We start from the raw sequence: 21,835 nt of genomic DNA on the forward strand, positions 1-21,835 counted from the left end.
GATAAATGTAAATGATGAGTCATTTGATTCATAGATGGCACAATGTCCACCAAACTATACCAAAAAGATCAGCTAAATAAGAGCATGGGAGAACAACTTCTACACAGAATGCCCCAGAATTCATAGAGATAGTGCATCACAGAGTTAGGCAGCACTTCCTCAACAGCATAGCCAAGTATGGGCTAAGATCTTGAGAGGTGTCACAGCCAGGCCATGCAGACTGCAAGCACCTTGGGGGCAATGTGACAAGGATGAGATGCTGCCTCTGTGCCTTTCTCCTAAATCCATAACCCCTGACTTTTACAATTCCAGTTGAGGGATGGTCTATACTACTCCCCCCACGCTAGCAGTGTAGGAACTGTCATGATCCTCAGTGACAAGGGATGCTGGTCACAGCTGGAAGAAAGACAAGATGTGACCGTGGGTAGAGAGTGATGTTCTAGACAGGTCCTGAGACAGAAAGTAACTCAAGTAAAAATGGCTGAAACTTAAATATAGTTAGCTTGATGCAATGAATGGTTCCAGGTTCTGGAGGGGTGTCAAAAGTCAGAAGTGGGCCCTGAGTGAGAATGGTGGCACCTTCTGGTACCATCTAAAGCCATTCCAAAGCAAAATAGTGACTTAAACAGAAAAGAAGTCATGGGCCACACCAGAGCCTGGGCTGCCCCGCCCTGTATAGGGCCTTTTCCTGGAAGGTGTCAGAAGCACCCTGGATATGAAGCCTTCAAAAAGAGCCTTGAACCTGTACAAAGGAACCTCTGTGCCTCTCCTTGGGTGACATTGGGGGCCTGGAGGGGCTTATTATTAAGGGCCAGTGAGGAAAGATGGCTTCCAAGTAATCAGGGTATCCAGTTCACATGGCATAGTCCCTTCACCTCCACAGGAAGTGATACAGATCGTGCCCACTATGTGGGGCTGACATGGGCATACCACGAAAGCACACAGCAAATGCTACAGGCAGGTCTGTGGGGTCAAGGTCAGCAGGGTTTTTTTTTCAGCCTTGCAAGACAGGCAAGCATGTTTACAGGAAAGAAAAAGGTCCCATGGTGGTCTTGCCCTCCTGAAGGTTTTGTCAGCCAGGTAGATCCTGAGCCTGAACTTGGAAAAGTCCAGGCAGTATGGACCCTGGGAAGGGCCTTGCAGGTCAGACACGGGGCAGGGAAGACTTGGCGGCAGTGTCCCAGGCAGGGACCAAGGTGTGGCTGGTGTTGAAGGCCCATTAGTAAGTGTGACAGGGACCTGGTAGATCATCAAGGCCACCCACTATACCTCAGCTTCCTTTGTCTTGGCCCCTCTGAACAACTGAGAAACTGTAGCCCCTCCTCTAGTGCGTGCACACATATGTAGGAATTCTATTTGTCATTTCAGGGGACTTCACCCTGTAGGCCAAGCTCTGGAGAGGACAGGAATGTTGGACCATTTTAGAATCCTCAGCCACCTGGATGAGGGCGACAGAAATATCCATAAAGCCTAGACAGAAAATAAAAGGTTACATCAACAGCCCAGGCTACAGGGTCTCAGCTCAAGGATGACACCTAGTAGGGACAGTCTTCAGCCATAGCAGAGTGCCTACACTGTCTCTGTCATGACTTATGTGACATACAGAGCCATGGCCTCATGCATAAAAGGAGCCTGTGGCCCTCATCTTCTGGGGTGGGGCCCCTGCTACTGCTCAGAGGAGCAGAAGCTCAGTGGATGCAGCCAAAGCCAAAAGGCTCTATATAGTTCTAGAACAAAATCTTTTAGTCTCCACAGCTCCATCAGTGTTTATAGGTGAAATTAGTGACCACGCTCAGGCAGGAGAAAATACCCAAAGTAAGAGTCATCAGTCTCCTTGGGTGGCCACTGGTTGAGGCCTCCTGCAGCCAGGACCTCCCTGCCTGTCTGTGATGTCCCTTGCTTGTCTCCAGTCCATTCAGGCCTGGCTTCTGTCCCGTTGTCTTTAGGGGCCTGCTGCTTGATCTTGCCATTCAAAGGCATAGTTCTCAGATCTAGAGAGCCCTCTCCTTGCCAGTAGCCCTATCAGGTACTGCCCTGCAGTCTCCCAGGTCTGTGGAAGAGAACAGTTGTATCTTGGGGTGTCTTACTGTGAGCCATGCTCCTCATCACATGTCCAATGCCACTGTGTTCTGTCCATCACATCCTTTATCGGCGGTAGGCTAGGCGGGGCATCCTCGCAGGTCACCAGGTGTCTTGGATAGATGATATGATCATCCAGCCTCCTTCATAGAACACAAAACATAGCTCCAGCAGAGAGAAGTTGGAGGCAGCAGAGTACCCTTACGATTTTGCTTGCTAGAAACAGACATGTCTAGGACTGTGGAAGTGGATGGGTATTGATCTCCAGTCCTCTACACTGGCAAAGCCTCCTCTGTGGTTGTGAGGAATGCCTTTGATCCATTCCCACTCCTTAGTCCTAGTCTCACCATTAATCAGTGGAGTCTCTAAGCCAGAAGGACCTTCCTGCATGAGCTACATCAGGGAACCACAAATGATGAGCCCGCCGTGTGTGTTCTCACTGGATCCTGGGCTCTGCCCGCTGCCCATGTACTTAACATGCTCTTGACCCTCCAATCACTGCCCCTTCATCCCGTCCAGCCCCTGGAACCAGGCATACTCCAGGTTGGAACAGAAATCGTAGGGTCCAAGCTGGATAGTTCAGGAGTGGGCTTCCTTCAGGCAGGGGAGAGGGGGTTCACTGCGGATCAGCTCTTTTTGCCTGAAACCCTCTGCTTTGCTTTTCTGCCCCTCATCTGCTGTCTCTGCTCTTGTGTCTGGAGGCAGCGAAAGTGGCCGCAGCACCCCGAGTCTCTCGGTGCACTCCGACAGCAGGCCTCCTTCCTCTACCTATCAGCAGGCGCCACGACACTTCCACGTCCCAGGTAGGTCCCTGCATGCTTGCTGGCTCCTCACGTGCCATCTCGGCCGCACCGAGAGGTGTCAGCACCTCTCCAAACACTGAGGTTTCCTAAAACGTACTCCATGGAATAAGGTGCAGTGGTGCAAACCAGTTATCTCAGCACTGAGCAGGTGCTGGCAGGAGGATCGCAAGTTCAAGGCCAACCTTGTTTATTCTCCAAATAAACAGCATAAAATTCCTAATGTAATATGTTTGCACTACCCTCCCCCCCCTCCCCAGCTGACATATGTTTGGGGTTTTCTCCAAGTCTCATGAATACTGAGAAAATGCTTTTGTCCTGGGTCAAAGTGGAGAAAAGAGTCAGCTGAACCCAAGGTTCTTGTTTGCTGCCTTCCCTGTCTACCTCTCTCCCTGTCCCTTCCAATCTGCATCTGAACTGGGGAATGCTCAATAGATGTGTGGGGCTTCAGCCTTGGCCACTTGCAGTTTTGGGACCTTTCTGGTGATTTTGGGCTGGGGGAGCCAGTTTCTGACAGAAGCCACTGGGTGGAGAGAATCATAGCTGCTTCCCCGCTCCCCCTCACTGTTTTTTCCTTCTCTTTCCTTCTTCTTCCCCAGACACTGGCGTAAAAGATAACATCTATAGGAAACCCCCTATCTACAAGCAGCACGGTATGGTCGGTCTGATGGACTCTGCTGCCATGCTTTTCCTGCATGCCTGTTGTACTCTCTTGATTCTGAATGCTCCCTTTGCTGTGTCCTGATCTGGAAGCCCTGCTTGCTGACCTTTAATGCACACCCACTAGTAGGCTCCTGGGAGGCCTCTCTTCACAAGAGAGAAGATGTGTGGAGAGGCTAATGCATGGCATCTGGGGCTGGGTGCGTGAGCTAGGATTAAGAACATTTATTTGTTTTTTTGTTTTGTTTTGTTTTGTTTTTCGGGGGGGGGGCTACTGTGAGGGCTCCTTATCTATGCCCTGACACAGGCCTGATCTTTGGATAATGACTTGGAATCAGCCACAGTTTAGGGAGACTTTAGGCCCTGTCTTTTGAGACTATCTGCTGTAGGGTGATGTGGCTGGTCCTTAGCTAATGGGGTTCCTTGCATTGTGTAGAAGCTAGAGATGGTTGGCCACAAAAAGGGGTCTCCTATCCCTCTGGCCCTCCCAGTCTTCTCCTCCTGAACCTGCCTGGAACAGATGTGCAAGAAAAGGATTGCTTGAGCTGTGGAGCAGAACTTTAAAAAAGTCAGAATTTTGATTTCTGGGTGACTGGGGCTGGCCACTTCAGTACCATGAGCCTTGGTTTCCTCATCTGCATACCACATTTCCTCCTGCTCCATCCTCTACCTCATCACCTCCAGTTCCAACCCCTTGCCATTTCTGTCCCTCCATTCCTTCAGGATTGGGGATCAGATGCTCATAGAGCAATGAGTGTGCAAACAGTTCTAAGCTCTGTGAACAGCTGCGCACAGCAGAGACTTACCCCATCACTAGAGACGGGAGAGAAGGGAGATTCCCATACGGACAGCTCTTGTTCAAGGAAAGCATCCACTTCCCACATTGACAAGTAGTAGCCAGCTCATTGGAGGCCTGCTGTGTTGGGTTTTGTTCCTCATTGAGGACAAGAGGACCTGTGCTTTGTGTCTTTCCTCTTCCACACAAAAGGAAAGAAGAGGATTGAATTCCTGGTCTCAAGAATCTAAGCAGAGAGCACACATCTCCTAAGAGATGGGTGAGGACAATTAGATTATGACAGTTTTTACCAGGAACAGCACCATAGCACAAGTCCTACAAATGGGGAAACTGAGCCCCAGTAAGAGGAAGGCGCACCCCATTAGCTGACCCCTGCAGCACTATGCTGGGCAGTCTTTGAGGAGGACCATGGGCTCTGTGCTCCCAGAGCCCAGGATAGCGCTTGGCATATGGCTCCTTAGGTATCCTCTCCATCTCTGCTACCTCTGCATCTCCACAGTGCGCATTAACTGTGTGGTTAATATAGTCCAGGAGGAGTTGGCCTTGGCAAGGGCTCAGTGATAGGAAACCACCTTATGAAACCGACCACCAGCATCTGATAGAGCCACACTGAGACAGAGAGTTGGCATTCAAATCCTTTACCTGAGCCCCCCAGGTGAGGTCAGGTTCACAGTTGGCAGCCACCAGCCTGATAGTCTAGACATAAGACAGTGGCCTGCCTGCAGGCAACTCCGGCTTGAAGGAACCCTGAGCAGCTACCCAAGCCCAGGATTCTGTATGTTGGTTCTATAAAGAATCAGGTCTAAGAGAGCACTGCCTCTGCCAGGCATACAGCAATGCAAACTCATGATAAGAGTGCAATAAGCCATGCAAACTGCAAGTGACGAGAAAGCTTCAGCAGCACAAAAGCTCCTTAAAAACCCCTCGGGAAATGTACACGGGTGCCTTTGCTTCACAGTTCATGCCTTTGAGACCTTTGGCCTCACAAGACTTCCCCACCCCCAATTTCAGGTGGGAGTGTATGCAAGCATGTTCGTGTACACACGTGCGTGCTTGAGCCACCACCAAGTGCTTGTTCCCTCAAGACAACAGGCCTTTCCCAAGAAGCTCTGGAGCCTCATCTAGGCACTAGTAGCATCATTTTAATCCATGCTCCAGTTCGAAACAACCCCTGAAGGACTGCCATGAGTCACAGGACCGTTCCATTGGCTTAAGAGCCTATGTGTAACATATTAAAAGCAGCCACGCCTTTCCCCTGATGCATTTGCTCGAAGCGGTCTGCTGTGAAGTCACGGGACATGAACTTACACTGCCGGTGTAAGTTAGCGTTATTCTTCCCTGATGTCTGAGTCTCATCCCTGCTTCTGGGAACCATGAGGATGGCCCAGCCTCTGTGCCCACTGGGTGGAAGTGATGCTTGGTGTGGAGAGCAAGAGGCTTTGGAATCGATGGAGCAATCATTAATGTGCAGCTGACCTCTGACCTCATCACCTGCTGCGGACAGAAGCTTCAGGGTGGTCTGCAGCTCAGGAGCGGCAGGGCTCTTTGTGTTTCATGTGCAATGGAGTCCCATGCTTGAGCACACGCACACATATTTGCACATACACATTCACACACACGCCTGCGTGCACATTCACCTGTGCACACATACATACCTGCGTGCATACATATGCCTGCATTCACACATGCCTGCACGCTTGCACACACACACACACACACACACACACACACACACACACCCCTACCTGCACGCACACATAACTGCATGACATGTATCTACAGACACATGTACCATCCAATCATGTCACCTTAGGGAGGCAGTTATGGGGGAAAACACAGCTGTTCACATCCAGCTACTTAGGAGAGAAAAATGCTTCCTTCCTCAGGGTTCATTCCCCCCAGAAAATTGGGATTAGGCCTTGTGCCTCATAGCGCTTTTCCAGATTCTGGAAATGGCAGAGCTGCTTAGACAGAAGGGACTCTGGAGGTGATCTCTCAAAGGAAGGAAAACATTTGTTTTTAGATTGCTGTTTCATTTGTTTTTATCCTGCTGTTTCGTTTGTTTTCTTGTTGCTGTGATTAAAAACACCCCGAAAAAAGCAGCTGAAGGGAGGAAGGGTTTATTCCGGCTCACAGTTCAAGGTCCATCTTGGTGGACCTTTATGGTGCTTGCTGTGCCTCTCAGGGGTTTCTTTCCTAGAGGATGGAGTCTCACTTTGGTTTGGGGGTGCTCTTCTGGGATGTGATGAAAAACCAGGTATCAGGTAGGCTGTGTCCACGAAGATCATCATAAACTTGGTACCCCCATGGGACATGTCTGGCAGCAGTTCTCGAGGACATGGGGCATGGAGTAGTCAGTCTTTCCAGAGAGGGCTCTGAGCACAGGCCTGTGGAGCTGAGCAGAGCTTCTCTGTGTGTTTTGAAGGATATGATAAGGCCCTTTCCCTGGAAGAGGGACAGTGGGTGGGAGAGAAGCTAGTAGGCAGAGGTGCTGGTTCCACATCCCTCCCTCTGACATCACTGTCAGTTCTGGAAGCAGTCAGCAAACAGATGCCATTCCCCAGACTTCATAGAAGGAAGCCAAGTGAAGAGAGATGCTAGGGCTTTCACTAACTTATCCAAAGGGTGCTTTTTTGAGCAGCTAAGTATTTGGCTCTACTTCAGGGCTTGGAGACATAGGGATGGACAGACTGCCTCACACACATTCTCTATCACTGTAATTCCAAAATGATTTAAACTGCACAGGTTGGTGCATGCTGGGCAAGAGAAGTCCTGATCATTTGTCTGATTCTCAGAGACCCATATGGACCTGAGTAGAGAACCAAGATTCCCACCTCCACTGTTCTGGAACCCTATGATCTGAGGAGAGACATTAAGTTCCTGAGAATCCCCCATGTGTTTAGAAACTCCTTCCTATAAATGGAGATAGCATCAGCCAGGTCTGTCTAGGGCCCAGCTGTCAAAGCCTGTTCTTGGACACTCACAGAGCTTGGTAGGAGTGGCAGACCAGACCTCCAGGAGAGAGTAGAGCTGAGAACACCTGATGGCCACAGACTACCCCTGAGCACCTAGTAACAGTTCTGGTGGTGCCCTGGAAGCCAGAGCTGTGGACCCCCAAAGGCAAGTGGCTTAGCTCCCATGGAAACTCTGGGCCCACTGTGCTGTGTCCATCCATCTGCTTTCTGTGTCCACTTCTCTGTTGAAGTTCAACATGTGAGGCATTGGAGGAGGCACCAGGCACAAAAGGTACTGCTGTGACACTGAGCATTTCCTACCAGTTGCTCAGTGGAGAGGTAGATTTGTGCCCAGGTCCCTGTGAACGGTGAGGCCTTGTACTTTATACACCTTTTAGGGAGAACAAAGTCTGTCAGCCAAGGCTGAAAAGGGCCCTGTTTCTTGTGTTCCTGTGCTCAGAGCAGGGCAGGTGCATACTGTGCAAAGGGGAATGGGGTGGGGGTGGGGAGGGCGATAAATACTGAAAGGGTTAGTGGCAGAGGCCCAACATGATGAGGGACAGGTAGATAGATGAAGGGCTGCATGGAGGAGTAGACTGAAGAGGGCAAAGGGAGGTATGCATAGTGTGGTTGGGTGAGTAACTGGAGAACTGTGGATACAGGGATGGGTCAGTCAGTTAGTGCAAGCATGGATGAATGGAAGATAGGTAGGTAGACAGACAGATGGCTAGACAGATAGATGGCTTAGTGGATGAGTGGGTGGATGGATAGATAAATAGGTAGGTTAGTGCATGGGTGAATGGATGGAGGAATTGATTGGTAGATAGATAGATAGATAGATAGATAGATAGATAGATAGATAGATAGATAGATAGATAGATACATACACACACACATACATATATACATACATACACAGATAGATACATAGATAGATGGCTTAGTGGGTGGATGGGTAGATGGATAAATAGATGGGTAGGTTAGTGCATGGGTGGATACATGAATAGCTAGATAAACAAACAAACAAAGTAGCAAAGAAAGGAACAAAGAAAGAGATAGATGGCTTAGTGGGTGGGTGGGTGGGTGGGTGGATGAATGGATGGATAAATTACTGGGTGGGTTAGTGGATAGGTGGGTAGATAAATGAGCAGATGCAAGGGTTAGTGTCTGGGTGAGTGGGTAGATGAGCAGGAAGGTGGGTTAGTGGGCAGGTGGAATGTTAAGAGACTATGTAGATAGAGATGAATAGATGAGCAGCCAGAGGGACTCATGCTTGGCACATGAGTGTGTTCAGATTTAAGTGATGGTGAGAGGGAAGGAGGGAAGACCTGACTGCAAATTACTTCTTTCCTATTTCTAGCATTGCAGACTTGTAAGTTGGCCTTTGTATTCTCAGACCTTATCTTGCCTGGTCCTATGAGTTAGAGGGTTAGGGTGGCAACTTCCTGCTTTAAAGATCAGGAAACTGAGGCTCAGGGCTGTTACGGAAGCAAGCAACCAACAATGCAAAATGCTGTGTGAATTTGGCTCTGGCCTGGAAAACCGCACACCTGTCACAGCTTGTGGTGTTTGCAGAGGACCCTTGTTAGGACTCCACAGAACATTTCCCTCAGAAAGTGGAGGAGCATTCTGGAGCCCTGGGTAACACTATGCTAGAGTGTGTCTGCCTGGTGTATCACTGTGGCTCTATGAAATCTTGAAAACCCATGGCCTCGGCTACCACATCCTGGGATTTCACATCCTGAAGAGCCGTGGGCTCAGTCGCTGGCTCAGAGGGTGGAGCAGGGCTACCAGGGCTCAGAGTGGCCACAGCACACTTGTCCCTGTGCCCTCGGTCAGCTGCTGAGGGTCAATGCTGGTGTACTAGAGGCGTTCTGTGCTGTTACTCTGTGACAGCCATTGTCTGAGCAAGAGGAGTCACAGCGCCCTCCTCTCTGTGTCTCCCCGTTGAGCCTCCCCAGCAGGTCTGTAGTTAAATGGCCTCTGTATGTGGAAAGAGCAGAGGGTTTATTTTTACCTAAAAAAAAAAAAAATCAGTCTCTCGCACTGGGAGAGAGAGGTAGCCAACCGGGGGAGACACAGAGTCTGCATGTCTAGAATGAAAAGTACTCAGTCTTCGATTTTGGCCCTATCTTGTCAAGGTCCTGTAGCCCAGTCCCCAATGTCCAAGCTCTCTGGCCTGGTGTCAGTTTTGTCCTTGGTGGTGCAGGAGGCAGGGCGCTCCAAGAGACGGGCAGGGCTGAGCCCACCACAGGCTTCAGGTAAGAGGCCCGCCTGCTCTCCTCCTAGCTGGGGAGGATCCCAGAGCTCTAGCTGTTGCTCTGTGCACGGGTTGGGGTAGGTTTCTGTAAGTGGCCCTGCACTGAGTGCGTCCTGAAACATACCAGCATGCCCTGCATGGTTTCTTTGTTTACTCCTGGGAAAAGGGTCAGCCCGGTAGGACGACAAAATGCTGCCAAGAGCCTTCTTGGTAAACGGGCTGCTGCCGTGTGAGCTCTTGCTCCAAGTGAGCTCATCTCTGGGTATGCTGTTGTTCTTTGTTGTCTCTCAAGTGCTCTTCCCAGGGGCACAGCTTAGGACTGGTCAGGCAGCAGGCAGCTGACTGGGATAGGCAGGCAGGGGAAACTTGGGACTTTGACTGTCTGAGTTCATGTCAGTCAGCCCTCACTTCATGCCGGTCTATGACCTCAAAGCAAGGCACCTCTCGGGTCTCAGTCTCTTGTTCTGTGAAATGGGGCAAATCCCAATTTTGAAGAGTTCATGATGAAAAGAAGCAGTAATGCCCAAGAAACACACACCTATGCCTGCCACCAAAGCCTCTGAGGCTGAGACCTTCTGCCCCTTCAGGGTCCCCCTCCAAAAGTCAAAAGTATGTCCGTCAAATGCTATCTCAAGTGGCCACCCCTGAAAACGTGAGACCATTACTCCAGGTTGGAGGTGTAGCTTGAACTGAAGTGAGTGTCACTTTGCTCAGGGCATATGCCCACTTCCTGGGTAACGTTCCATTGTGTCACTCTTCCGGCCTGTGAAAGGCATTCATTCTGTGGTCCCTACCTTTGATTTTTTTTTTTTTCACTTTTGAGCACTATGTAAAGTAGGGCTCCCAGGACAAACACAGGGGGAGCTGCCTTTACAGACGGATTTTTTTTTCCTTTACAGCTGCCAGGCGATTGGATGTGGAGGACAGTAGTTTCGATCAGGATAGCAGGAAGGTAACAAAGATGCCATCCTCCTGCAGGGTGGGATGGCTACACCAGCGGATCTCCAGGATCTCCAGTCGTTCTCTCTCTCAGCTCCTGGGGTCCTGGGGGGACCCAAAATGGGAGATATATCCACTTGCCTCCTTCTACACTCATTACGGGCACATGCTCTGGCAGTGTCCTGGCTCTGCCATGTATCCAGGAGGTGTGAACAATGACAAGGAAGTAAACCCAGTGCATTCTGGGATATTTGACATGGAGGTTCTAGAACAGCTTGTCGGGTGTTTTGTCTGTCTGTTTGCTTTGTTTTTTTTTAAATAAGTGGCCAGAGACTAGAATGTATTAGACCTTTGTGGTATAACCTCTTTGATGCAGCCAAGCTGTGAAAGCAGCCCAAGATGACTGGGGTGGGGGTGGGGATGGGACTGGGAGTGGGGCATCACAACAGCAGGCTACAGGCAGGGCTTGGCCATTTCTCCAGCTGCTTCACGAACTTTCAGAGTATATGAGTGAGACACCTTTAATGGTGAGGCTGGTATTAAAAGCTTGGCTTCTCTCAGCGTGGGGTCGCCTTGTGGGTTACAAGTCCAGAAGCTAGTAGAAGGTTCTGGTGAGGTGTTTTCACCATTGCAGATTACTTCAATGTTCCCATCCCTCTGTTCCTCTGCAGAAGACCACCTGGCTGCTCCTCAAGGGGGATGCAGACACCAGAACTAACTCTCCGGACCTGGACAGTCAGTCTCTGTCCCTTGGCAGTGGAGCTGAGCGAGAACCTCTTCCGAGGATGCCAGGGGACAGCTTCTACTCACGTGAGTGGTTCTTCTGATGTGCACCGGAGACTGCCTGTGAAGGGCCCCACCGAGGGGGCCCCCAAATCTCAGCTTTCCTCCCTGGAAAAAACTAAAAGCCAGCGACAGCATGTAGTCCTAGCATTTGGAAGATAGGATTGGCAGAAGGATTGCCATGAGTTTGAGGCCAGCTTGAGCTACATAGTGAGACACTGTCTCAAGAATAAAATTAAAGCTAAAACATCCAAAGAGCATTTGAATGTGAATCAAGCCAAGTAAAGATCTGAGCCCTGGCCTCACCCACCATCTCTCTGAAGTGACATAGCTAGCTAGTGTGGGCACAGTGCCACCTCGTGGCTCTCTCAGAGCAGGCAAGAAAGCAAAGACGCTCCCAGAACCTCTTTTCCTGGGGGTGGGGGGCAGATGTGGTGGTCATGGTCAGGGGGCGAGTCCAGACCTGGAGCTGGTACAAGGCACTGTCCTGGTCCCTGTAACATGAGCAATGCACTTGGAGATTCCTAGGAGATATGGTCCAACATCACAGGTAACAATGCAGACATCTGCCTAGCCTTGGGGGTGTTGTGAAGTCTGGCTTGGGGGTGATTCTCAAGTATGGAGTAGATTCCCATCATGTTGTTCACTGAAGATATTGTAAGGTGGAGCTAGCACAGGCTGCAAACAGACTCAGGCCCGCCCAGAAGCAGCCTCTTTCTGGTCTAAGCTAGGCAAGAGGTTGTTTGCTATGGCTGTAGCTGTGGCTGTGGTTGGAAGTGGAGGTCATGGGAATCTATGCAGTGTGAGAAAGCAGACGAAGCCCCTGAGATCCAGGTGGTACTGACTCAGAGTGAATTCTACGCTCCCTGGTGACTGGCTTATGATAGAAGCCAGAGCAGCAATGCTGACTCTCAGGTCATTAGGCACCAGACATACAAGGGTGCTTTGCCTGGCCAGTAGTAGACAGCCATGAGTGTTCCCTACCCAGTCTCCCTCCTGACCCTGGGTTGTGCAAATGATCTTTGTGGCATTTGGGTTTGTGCAATGGACGCTCTTTCACAGAGCAGAGCTTAGGAGTTGCCTATAACCCTCACTGCCTTATGTGGTCTGGCATCCAGGCATCAGCTGGGGGCCGAAAAAAAAATAGTGTTGGTATTTCAGGATGGTGTTTTTCAGTTTTTGGTCTTTGCTTTGTTAAGGGAGTGCCTCGTTCCATTGCCATGACCTCACCCAGACTCTCCCCATGACAGTCAGCCCGTGCCCTCAGCCATCCCCATTGAAACTTATGGACTGCCAATGGCTCAGGACTGAGGGAAGCAGAGTGGAAGGAGCCTGCCGGTAGCTGTCACCTCCCGAGGTCCTGCTGTCACAATGCTGTGTGGCCTTTGCCCTATACCTTCCTGTGGTACTTTCTCATCTGTGGGTGCCAGAATGAGGGTGTTCATCCTGAGCACTTTTGAGTGTGATGGTTCCTATGAGGCAGGCTATACCAGCTGTCTTCATTGGCCACTCCTATGGTGACAAGGGCTTGCCTGCCAGTCCATCCCTCTATTGAATCCCTACAGCAAACCAACATGAGTGGTGCGGACAGGAAGCAGCTGTTATGTGGGTGCACCTGGCCTTTAGAGACCCAGCCACCTGTGCTGGGACCTGTGCCACCGCTGAGGGGGGGGCCCTGCACAGTGAGGACGCCATTTGTGAGGGTTTGAACTACTGTACCTGTTATGTGCCAACAGCCGTGACTACATCCTCCTGCCTCTGCTTTTCTCCTGGTGTCCTGACTTCCAGTCTCCCGAGCAGGAAGCCCACGGGATGTAGCATTGCACCTGTGCCTTTACCCACACACCAGTGGCGCTGCCAAGTCCCACAGGGCAGCAGTCCTCTGCCAGGTGCTGCTCTCCTATCAGTGAGGTGCATGTTTTATTATAGATGTGTTTACTTTCCTTCTGTTTCACGTGTGGGCGCTTCCTGACTCTGTAATTAATGAGTGGTCATTAATGACTGCCTGAGTCTTCACAAAAGGGGACAGGGTTGGCTTTTGTGCTAAGAAGAGAGCCTTGAAGGCCTTGGAGAGTGAGACTTGATGCCCCGAGTCCCCTCCCCTAGCTTGCATCCTGTGGATATATGTTCTCTAGGTCCCACGTTCCTGACCTTCCATGTCTTCTCTTTTGAGGTCCCTTACTCACGGCATAAGTAAAAATGTGCACACTCAGATGCAGGCATGATAGAGATCTGGTAGTATATAATTCAAGCTGGTGGTATATAATTTAAGCCCCCAGGTCACAAAAGGCACTACCCATGGCTCTCAGTGGCCCCTAGCAAGTCCCCAGAGTTTTCAGAGGGAGTATACCTCTGCTTTACATCACCAGGATGAGAGGAAGGTGGGAGGAATGAGCTCAGGGTGGCTTGGGGCTTAGAAACAAATGAGGAGTCTTTCTGACATAGCAATTCAGAAAGTGAAAAGGAGACTCCAACAGGGACCACTTCATCCCAGACTGCCCTGTGCCTTTAACATTGGTGTCACCTCAGTGTCCTCCAGCAGGAGGCCCCTATAGAGCATGGACTAGAGGATATGCCAGTGTCTGCCGTCCCCTTGAGCCATTCAGCAACAGCGGGATGGAAGGAAGGAAGGAAGGAAGGAAGAAGGAAGGAAGGAAGGGCCAGACTTTTCCCTCCACTCTTTGATCCATACAGAGTTCATCCTGAGAAAAAGTTGTCTCTCCTTCCCTTATCTGTGGCTATGAAGAGCAGGCTCCTCCTGACCTGTCAGTGTTCTGGGAGTACTGAGGGTGGTGGCTAAGCACGCAGGTAGAGCTGTGACTGAGACCCCTAGGTGGCAGAGTTCACAGGTATCTGAACTGGAAGATCTTTGCCATTTCCATTTCCAAGTCAGGGTCCAGACAGGCAGGACCAGTCCAGTCACCTAGCACAGTCCTTGAACACCTTCTATGCCCCAGCCCCATTCTAGGTGTGGGACCAGAGCTAGGCTTGAAACAGAAAAAAGCCTTCTGACCTGTGGAGCTGCAGGGAGGTGGGGCAAGTCAAATGGCATATGTGGGTTGGCAGCTAGGGCACGCTAGCAGAGGAGCCATGAACATGTAAGAGGTCATCAGGCAGGAGGCCAATGCCCCAGTGAGTCCTGGAAGCATTGGTGCTTGGGAAGCTATGGTCCAGCTGAGGGCAGAGGCAGGGCTAGCGAACTGTGTGGCCAGGTCACCATTCCAGCCCCCACCCCACCCTGTACAATGACAGCCCCAGAGGACTTCAGGCTTCTCCCGTGAGCTGGGACCAAGTTGGCTGGAAGGTGACAGGAGGCAGCTGCCAGCATCTGTGTTAGAGAGGTATTCTGGACAATGTACAACATAGTGAAGGCTTGGCGACTGGCTTCTGCAGAGCCCCAGGGAGACACATACAATGGTATAGTGGGAGAGGGACTAACCAGATACAAGATGTGAACAGGCATGGCTCTCCGGAAAGATCTGAAGGCTACAAATGTGTCCAGGAAACCATGAGAGGGGTTGACACAGATCACTGCCCAGCTGATAGGGCCACAGCTAGTCATTGATAGGGTACCTTGCGCACCTAACAAGCCTCTCTGGTATGAAATTTCCTCACCTACAACATCCAGGCACATGGTCCTGTGAGACTCATATGCCAGATTACGATGAGCCTGTAGCCGCCAGCTCAAGCCTGTCCCACCAGCTTCCACAGCCTGAAGCTCAAGATGCTCAGGAACATTGAGTTGTACTCTTCAGAGCTGAGAGGAACTACCCTAAACAGAGCAGGCAGTGGCAGTCACATACTGGACCCCAGTGAAAGGATGGTGACGTGCTGTGGCTTGCCGGCCAGTTGTCAGAAAAATGTCCTGGGATGCTGCGACAAGCTTGCACCTCCTACTGCGTGAGAAGCACTCTCTCTGTCAGTCACACGTCCTGACTGTCCAGGGGCTGCCCCGGCCACTTTTGAGCCATCCTGGAGGAGAACAGAACCAAGGACCCTGTATTCAGAATTCCAATAACAGTCAGCAGCATGCTTCATAATGGCTATGGGTGGAATCCTGAGAGCTGGTGCACAGATGTGTGATTAGGCCAAGTCTGGGCCTGGCCCAGGAGTTGGGTGTGTTCAGTGCCTGTAGGGCCTGATATAAGCTAGGGTCATGAGCACATAGCTGTGAACTAGCCCATTGTCTTCTGTCCTCTGCCTGCCCCTTCCTGTGCACACCCACCTCTCTCTCACGGCCCCACACTCTTGAAGGTCATCTAACCTCATCAGAGAGACATGCAGTCCCTAGGTGACATGAGAGAGCCATTTGATCTTAAACAGGTCACTCGATTCCCCCAGGCTCTAGCTCTCTTGTATTCAAGGCACAGAGGTCCTTGGCACAGAGTTTATGGAGCATGGGGTTGGATCTTGGATGTGTGAAGAGCTTTTAAATAGAAAAAGTTACCTGCTCTGCTCTCCATGGGACTCTGGGACCTTTAAAACCACACCATGGCAGGTCCCTCCCTAAGAGAGATTGATTGTAACAAGAACTAGATAGCAACTCGAGGACAAGACCATCACTATCACACCCATCTAGTTCTTCCTGCTAAGCAAACCTAAAATAAGAGGGCTGTAGCAGAGCAAGCAGCCACAGGGTGGGAAGGAGCAGGAGGCTGGCTACCCGTATAGGGGCGGGGGATGGCTGTGGAGCAGGAGGCCAGCAGAGAGGAGGCCCAGAGAAATGGTGTTTACGTATAGCTAACTTCTTCTGCCTCCCAATTGGCAGGACAGACAGTGCACAGGCAGCTCTGGTAGGGATTGTGGGGGCGGGCACCAGCAACCCTAGGCAAGTCTAGAGGAATGGCGCAGCTTATCAGGTCAGCGCTCCGGGAAACGATGACCCACGGGAATCGGTCTGTACGCGAGTCCCTGCACATTGGACCCGTCAGAATCGTGCCTTGCTAAAATGGAAGACTACGTAAAATCCCATCCCTTATCACAACCTTTGGAGATCCAGGATTCAATTGAGAAATGATCTGTAGCACCCAGAACCGTGACTGTAGCATTACAATGAGAAAGAGTCAGCAGACTCGGACAGTGGGAAGAACTGGTGTTGGTGCCATCTGAAAGGATTCTAAGACATCTGTCATAAAGATGCTCAAAGTAGGCAGTTGTGTTAAAACTGGAATAGAGAGAAAGTCCCAGCAAAGAAACACAAATTACTTTGAAAAAGGAAGCAACTGAAGCTGACATTGAACCGAAAAATAAAATAATGTGAACACCTGTTGCATGGGTTCAGGGACAGAATGACGGACTCGGACAGAAGACATGGAATCTTCGTCCTAGTTTGGACATCAGAGAGAAGAAAAACAAGCACCAGGGACCTGGGGAGTGGTGTTTGTATTTTTGAATTCCCAGGAGGGGAGAAAGAACGGATTAGAATCATTCAAAGGAACAATGGCTGAAAACCTCCCAGACTCGGCAGAAGACATAAACCTGCAAGATCAAGAAAAAGAGTGAACCCCGAAGAAGATCAACCAAAAAGAGTCTGCACCAAGATGTACTACTAAACTTCAGAACACTAAGGTTTAAAAAAACACTTCTTGAAAGTAGGCAGTGAGGAGAGCAATGTCATCCACAGGAAGCACTAGTTGATGGCAGCTGATTCCTCATGGAAACTACAGGGATGGAGAGCGAGCTGTTATAGAAAACTGTTAATTCAGAGGGCTTTTCTATTTACCTTCTCTAGCTCCCAAATAAAAGGCACAGAGACTTTTTAGGTTTATCAATAAGCTAAGCTTAATAACTGGGCATATCTCCTTTCATACTAAACCTCTAAGCTAGTCTGGCTGCTTCCCAGCCACATGCCCAAAGTTACTTGCCAATATTGATCCTGTCTGGGCTCCTCTGCTCCATCAGGGCACATCCTTTCTTTCCATCTTCTTTTTTTCCCCTTTTCCTTGTGATCCCTACCAAGACCCCCAAGTCCAAGAATGGAAGCTCTGCCTGCCTCCCTTTTGCCCAACTACAGCCTGTCTAGTTTTTTTTTATTAGCCAATCAGAGATAGTTGGGAAGCAAAGTTTATACAACATTGATCAGCGTACATGGCAATGCACTTGTCTGGACTGCAGCCAGATCATGGGGCCTAGAATTCAGTGTTTATATACATAGAGCACTAGACCAACCCCCCAACAGTAAGTGACATGTCTTCCTGAGCTGAAGGGAAGGCCTGTCCGTGAGTTCTACATTTGGTGAGAATATGCTTCTGGATGGGAGGAACATGGACCTTCTCGGATGAGGAAAGCTGAGGGAAGCTGTCACATTTAAGAGTGGTTATGGGACTTTCTTCAGAGAGAGTGTGGTAATTGCACAGGCTCAAAACCTCAGAAGGAGAAAAGCCTAGGGATGGGGGTGGGGTACCACAGCCATCCATCCTTCTCTTCTCGAGATTTTTCTTTCTTTTTAGATTATTTTATGTGTATGAGTATTCTGCCTGCATGTATGTCTGTGCAGTGCCCAAAGAGTCCAGAAAAGGGTATTACATATGGTTGTGAGACATGGTGGAGTACTGGGAAATCAAACCTGAGCACTCTTAACTGCTCAGCCATCTCTTCAGCCCCATCTTCTTGAGTTTCTTCAAGGAAAAGGTATGGCCAGGGCTGGAGATATGGCTCAGCAGTTAAGAACATTGGTTCTTTTGCAGAGGTCCAGAGCTCAGGTGCCAGCACCCACAACTACCTAGAACTCCAGCTCCAGGGGATCTGATCTCTCCTGGCCTATGGGTACCAGCACTGAACATACCCATACCCATTCCATTTCCCCCACACATACACATAATTAAAAATAAAATGAGTCCTTTTTTTTTTTTTTTAATTGACAGGCCCTGTCCGGGGTAATTGTTGGAAAGTGGGAGACATTGAATGGCCTATGGAAATAAGGTTACCACTGTGTTTGAGAGGTTGAACATCAAGCCTGGGGAGGCCGTATGCAACCCCCTAATAGTGGGACACAAATACAGTTGAGACATTTGCTGTTCTTGTTCATCCAAAAGGTCTGGAAGGCTTGCAGAATCATAGATCCTGAGGTAATAGGGTCTGGGTGAATCTGAACATCCACCCAAGTTCTTTATTGCTGCTCTCCTCTTTGAGAACTGTATCTAGCACCTTCAGCTGGCAGCGGCTCCTGGGTTTCCACAGTGGGTCCCTTGGGATCCCAGAGGAGGCTCTGTATGTAAATTGGGAAGCGCAGGTGTTTGAGGGAGGGACTCCAGGGCTGTGATTGAGGAGGTCTCAAGTCCTCTCTCTCTGTAAAATGCAAAGAGCTGGCTATGCATTGACCTATGCCACAGGGAGGCAGGAAAAGTCGAGGGACAGCCCAGCAGGCCTGGCCCGGCCTGCCATCTTCAGCTCTCTGATGCTGGAAGGATTTCATGATTCAACCAGGTTCCTCTGCTAAAAGAAATATGAGAACACTGCCCCTGATGTTAGACCTCCCAACCACATCTGCAACCATTCCATGGTCACCTGCTGGCAAATAAGTCTGTCTATGTCTGGTCCCCAGCTGAGGTCTTTCAAGGACTTCAAATGCGATGCTTATCCCAGCATGCTCAGTGGCAGGAGCAGACAGGGTGTGTACCTGATGTTCAGTCAGTCCTTGGAGTGAATGGTGGGTAGTCTGGCCTATGGCCCCTCTGAACATTTCCCTGGCTGCCCAGCCTCTCCATGGCATTTGTCCCAGTGCTAGAGCATCAAGGAGCCCTGTGTCTCCACCTGGTTCACTCCATTTCAAAAGAGACTAGTAATTCCTATTTGAATTTGAGATTCCCACAACCTTATATGGCTCATGATGGCATGTGGTGGCCATCACAGCACAGGATGGCACAGTCCTACCTAGCCTAGGAGGTTCCCAACTCTGAGAGAGGAATTAGCATGGGTGATGTGATACTGAGGCTTATCCTGAACATGAGTACCAGCTGGGCTGGGCCCCCTATTCCTGTGATGTTCCTGGTGTGAATCACTGGCTCATAGGTCACCTGCTGTGTCCTGAGGATTGAAGGTCACAAGTGAGGCCAGCAGATTCTCTTTAGGGACCTCTGCTTGTTATCACCTGCCAAGTCCTGTCTCTCTATTGGCAGCATCATGGGCCACGCCCTCCCCTGGCCTGGCTGAGTGCGTGACGAGGCTGTGCTGTATCTGTTACAGGCTTCCCTTATTCCAAACCTGACACTCTCCCAGGAACCAGGAAGGATGGCCTGGACCTCCGGGTAGGTACTTGGACCCTCCCTACCTGTGGGGCACTAACCATCACTTGCTGCCTACCTGCACTGGTTCCCATAGCTTTGTGACCTTACAGCCAGAAGAGGCGGCAATCCTGCTTGCCCACCTGCCTCTGCCTGATGCTCTGCCCCAGAAGCTGCTGCTGTAGCCTTTTCCATGTCACCAATGACAAGGCCGCCGCACTAGCCATACTCTGGCTCCTCTCTGCTGTGCCCCAGAATCCAAAGAGTCCCCAGTGTGTAAGGCAGGAGAGATGTTGTCACCCAGAGATTGGGGCTGCTTTGAGAGGCTCTTCAGGCCTACCTCCTTCCCCGTGGCTAGAGCCAGCCAAGTCTAAAATGTTCCCATGTCCGTGGAGCCATATCCACCCATGCCACTATCACGTGATCTGTGGTCCCTGAGAATGTGCCCTTATCCCCTTCACCATCTTAAGACACATGAATGCAAGTGCAATTGGCCGTCAGCCTGACTCCCCAAAGAGAGGCTGGCTTGTGCCCTGGTCCAGTGCCCTTTATGAGGAGCCTATAGCCATGCTGGCCCTCAGTGAAGATCTCTAGGCTAAGGTGTCCTAATGATCCAGAACCCCCAAGTCTAATGTAAGCATACAACCCCAGGAAAACCTCCAGCACCTCGGAAAACTTTCCCAGTGTCAGAAAGTTTGTATATAAATCAAGACAATTTACTTCTCAAAAGAATGAAATGAGAAGGGTCTGTGCGTGTGGGGTGTGTGTGTGTGTGTGTGTGTGTGTGTGTGTGTTGGTGGAATGGTCTTATCCAAGTGGGAACTCAGCACCAACTGTCTGGATTATTTTTCTCTCTGTGGGACACTCCTACGACCAAGGAGGCATCTCCAGGGCCTTCAGGCATCCTTTGGGACTAGCCATTGTCTTCACCACTTCCTCAGGCTCTGATTTACCAGTGATTTTATGTAGGATTCAGCTTCAAGGTATCCCCATATAGGCACCTCTGCATGGATGGAATATAGAGGATTCGCTTTCCCTCCCATTAACCTTTCTTCCTGCTCTGGAATGGACCTTGCACGTTGCATGCTTCTTTGAGTTTTTTCCAATGGAATGTGTCTTCCATAGGGAGAGCAAAGGGGAAAGAAACAGGATTCCGCTAATGCCAAATGTTAAAACTTCTACTTAGTGTTGGAGGATCAAGGGGCTGTGGGAACCCTGTTGGTCTCTCTAGAAGGCTCTCTTTTTACCTGGAATAGTTGCTGTCTAGGTAAGGAGCCCATAGGTACCAGTGTGCCGGCTCGACCTAGCTAATATTTCTGCCCCACATTCAAATCAGGTCCTGGGAGTTTGCTTGGTGAATAAGAGAAATGTAAGGGCACTGGGCTGTCTGCATGCCCAGCCTGTGTCAGTGAGCCCTCCATGAGGACACCTAGAAGGTAATCCCCTGGGAAAGCCTCAGCTTGACTGTTGGCAAGCATCCATGTCTGTAAAGGTCATGGTCTCCACCAGCTTTTCCTAGTCCAGTTGAGAATAGGTGATCCGGACCCAGATGGGTCCATTTTCCTTCTAGAACTATTATGAGCATCATCATAAGTCTCTGTGGGACTGATAGGCATATCTTATGTGAACCCAGGAGGGGAGAGTGAGCTGTCTGAAGTGCCTTGGGCTTCAGAGCTGCCAAAGATGGAGTCAGTCTATCCTCACAAGGGAAGTTCTGACTTTCCTCTTGCCTCTTGCCCCCTGCCATGCTCCTTCCCATTCTCACTCCCACCAATACTCGTGTATACTTCCATGCCTCCCCAGCAGAAGGCTGGTTAGCCAGTTAATCTGAGCAGCCCTTTACAGACACGCTCAGCAGTTCAAATCTGCTCTTATCTCTAGGTTCCTGCAGGTACTTGCCCACAAACCCTTGCCAGTGACCTGCAGTGCCTCACTGGGTACATTGCTACCATGAAGGAGTCTTGGGTAGGGGGAGATTGTCTAAGTCAAAGCTCAGATTCAATGAGACCTTTTGGAATTTTTTCAAAAGAGAAAGAGGCCTCAGGACAATGTTCTAGCAAAAACAAACAAATAAAGATGCTGTATGAGAAAAGCTACCGAAGCATCAAACAAATGTCCTGATAGTGAAGGGTAGATAGTCATGATCATGACCATTTTATAGTTTCCCTCATCTGAAAGGGCAGAAGTTGTCCTGAATCTTGGTCCAAGAGGAGTTTGTCACAAGGATCTAATGACCCCTAGCATCGTACATGCCAAAGGTCATGAGAATGTCTTGGTACCTATACCTACCACAGGAGGACGATGGTCATAGGCTAGCTGACTAGCAACCACCTGATGCAGGT

General features: G+C 50.1%; 1 protein-coding gene across 2 annotated transcripts in view; it reads left to right on the forward strand.

Moving 5' to 3' along the window:
• The window catches only part of Ablim2 (actin binding LIM protein family member 2), a 121,826-nt gene that overhangs the window by 85,024 nt on the left and 14,967 nt on the right, over positions 1-21,835 (forward strand). The window contains exons 13-17 of one of the 2 annotated variants that reach the window (XM_055623809.1): positions 2,781-2,882; positions 3,479-3,532; positions 10,449-10,501; positions 11,160-11,298; positions 19,456-19,517. In XM_055623809.1, the coding sequence (XP_055479784.1) occupies positions 2,781-2,882; positions 3,479-3,532; positions 10,449-10,501; positions 11,160-11,298; positions 19,456-19,517 (410 nt within the window). Of the gene's footprint in view, positions 1-2,780; positions 2,883-3,478; positions 3,533-9,430; positions 9,551-10,448; positions 10,502-11,159; positions 11,299-19,455; positions 19,518-21,835 lie in introns of both variants that reach the window. The other variant, XM_055623808.1, reaches the window with a different exon arrangement.

This window comes from Psammomys obesus, unplaced genomic scaffold, assembly GCF_907164565.1.
Source record: "Psammomys obesus unplaced genomic scaffold, mPsaObe1.curated_primary_1811, whole genome shotgun sequence".
In the NCBI taxonomy this organism is placed as follows: domain Eukaryota; kingdom Metazoa; phylum Chordata; class Mammalia; order Rodentia; family Muridae; genus Psammomys; species Psammomys obesus.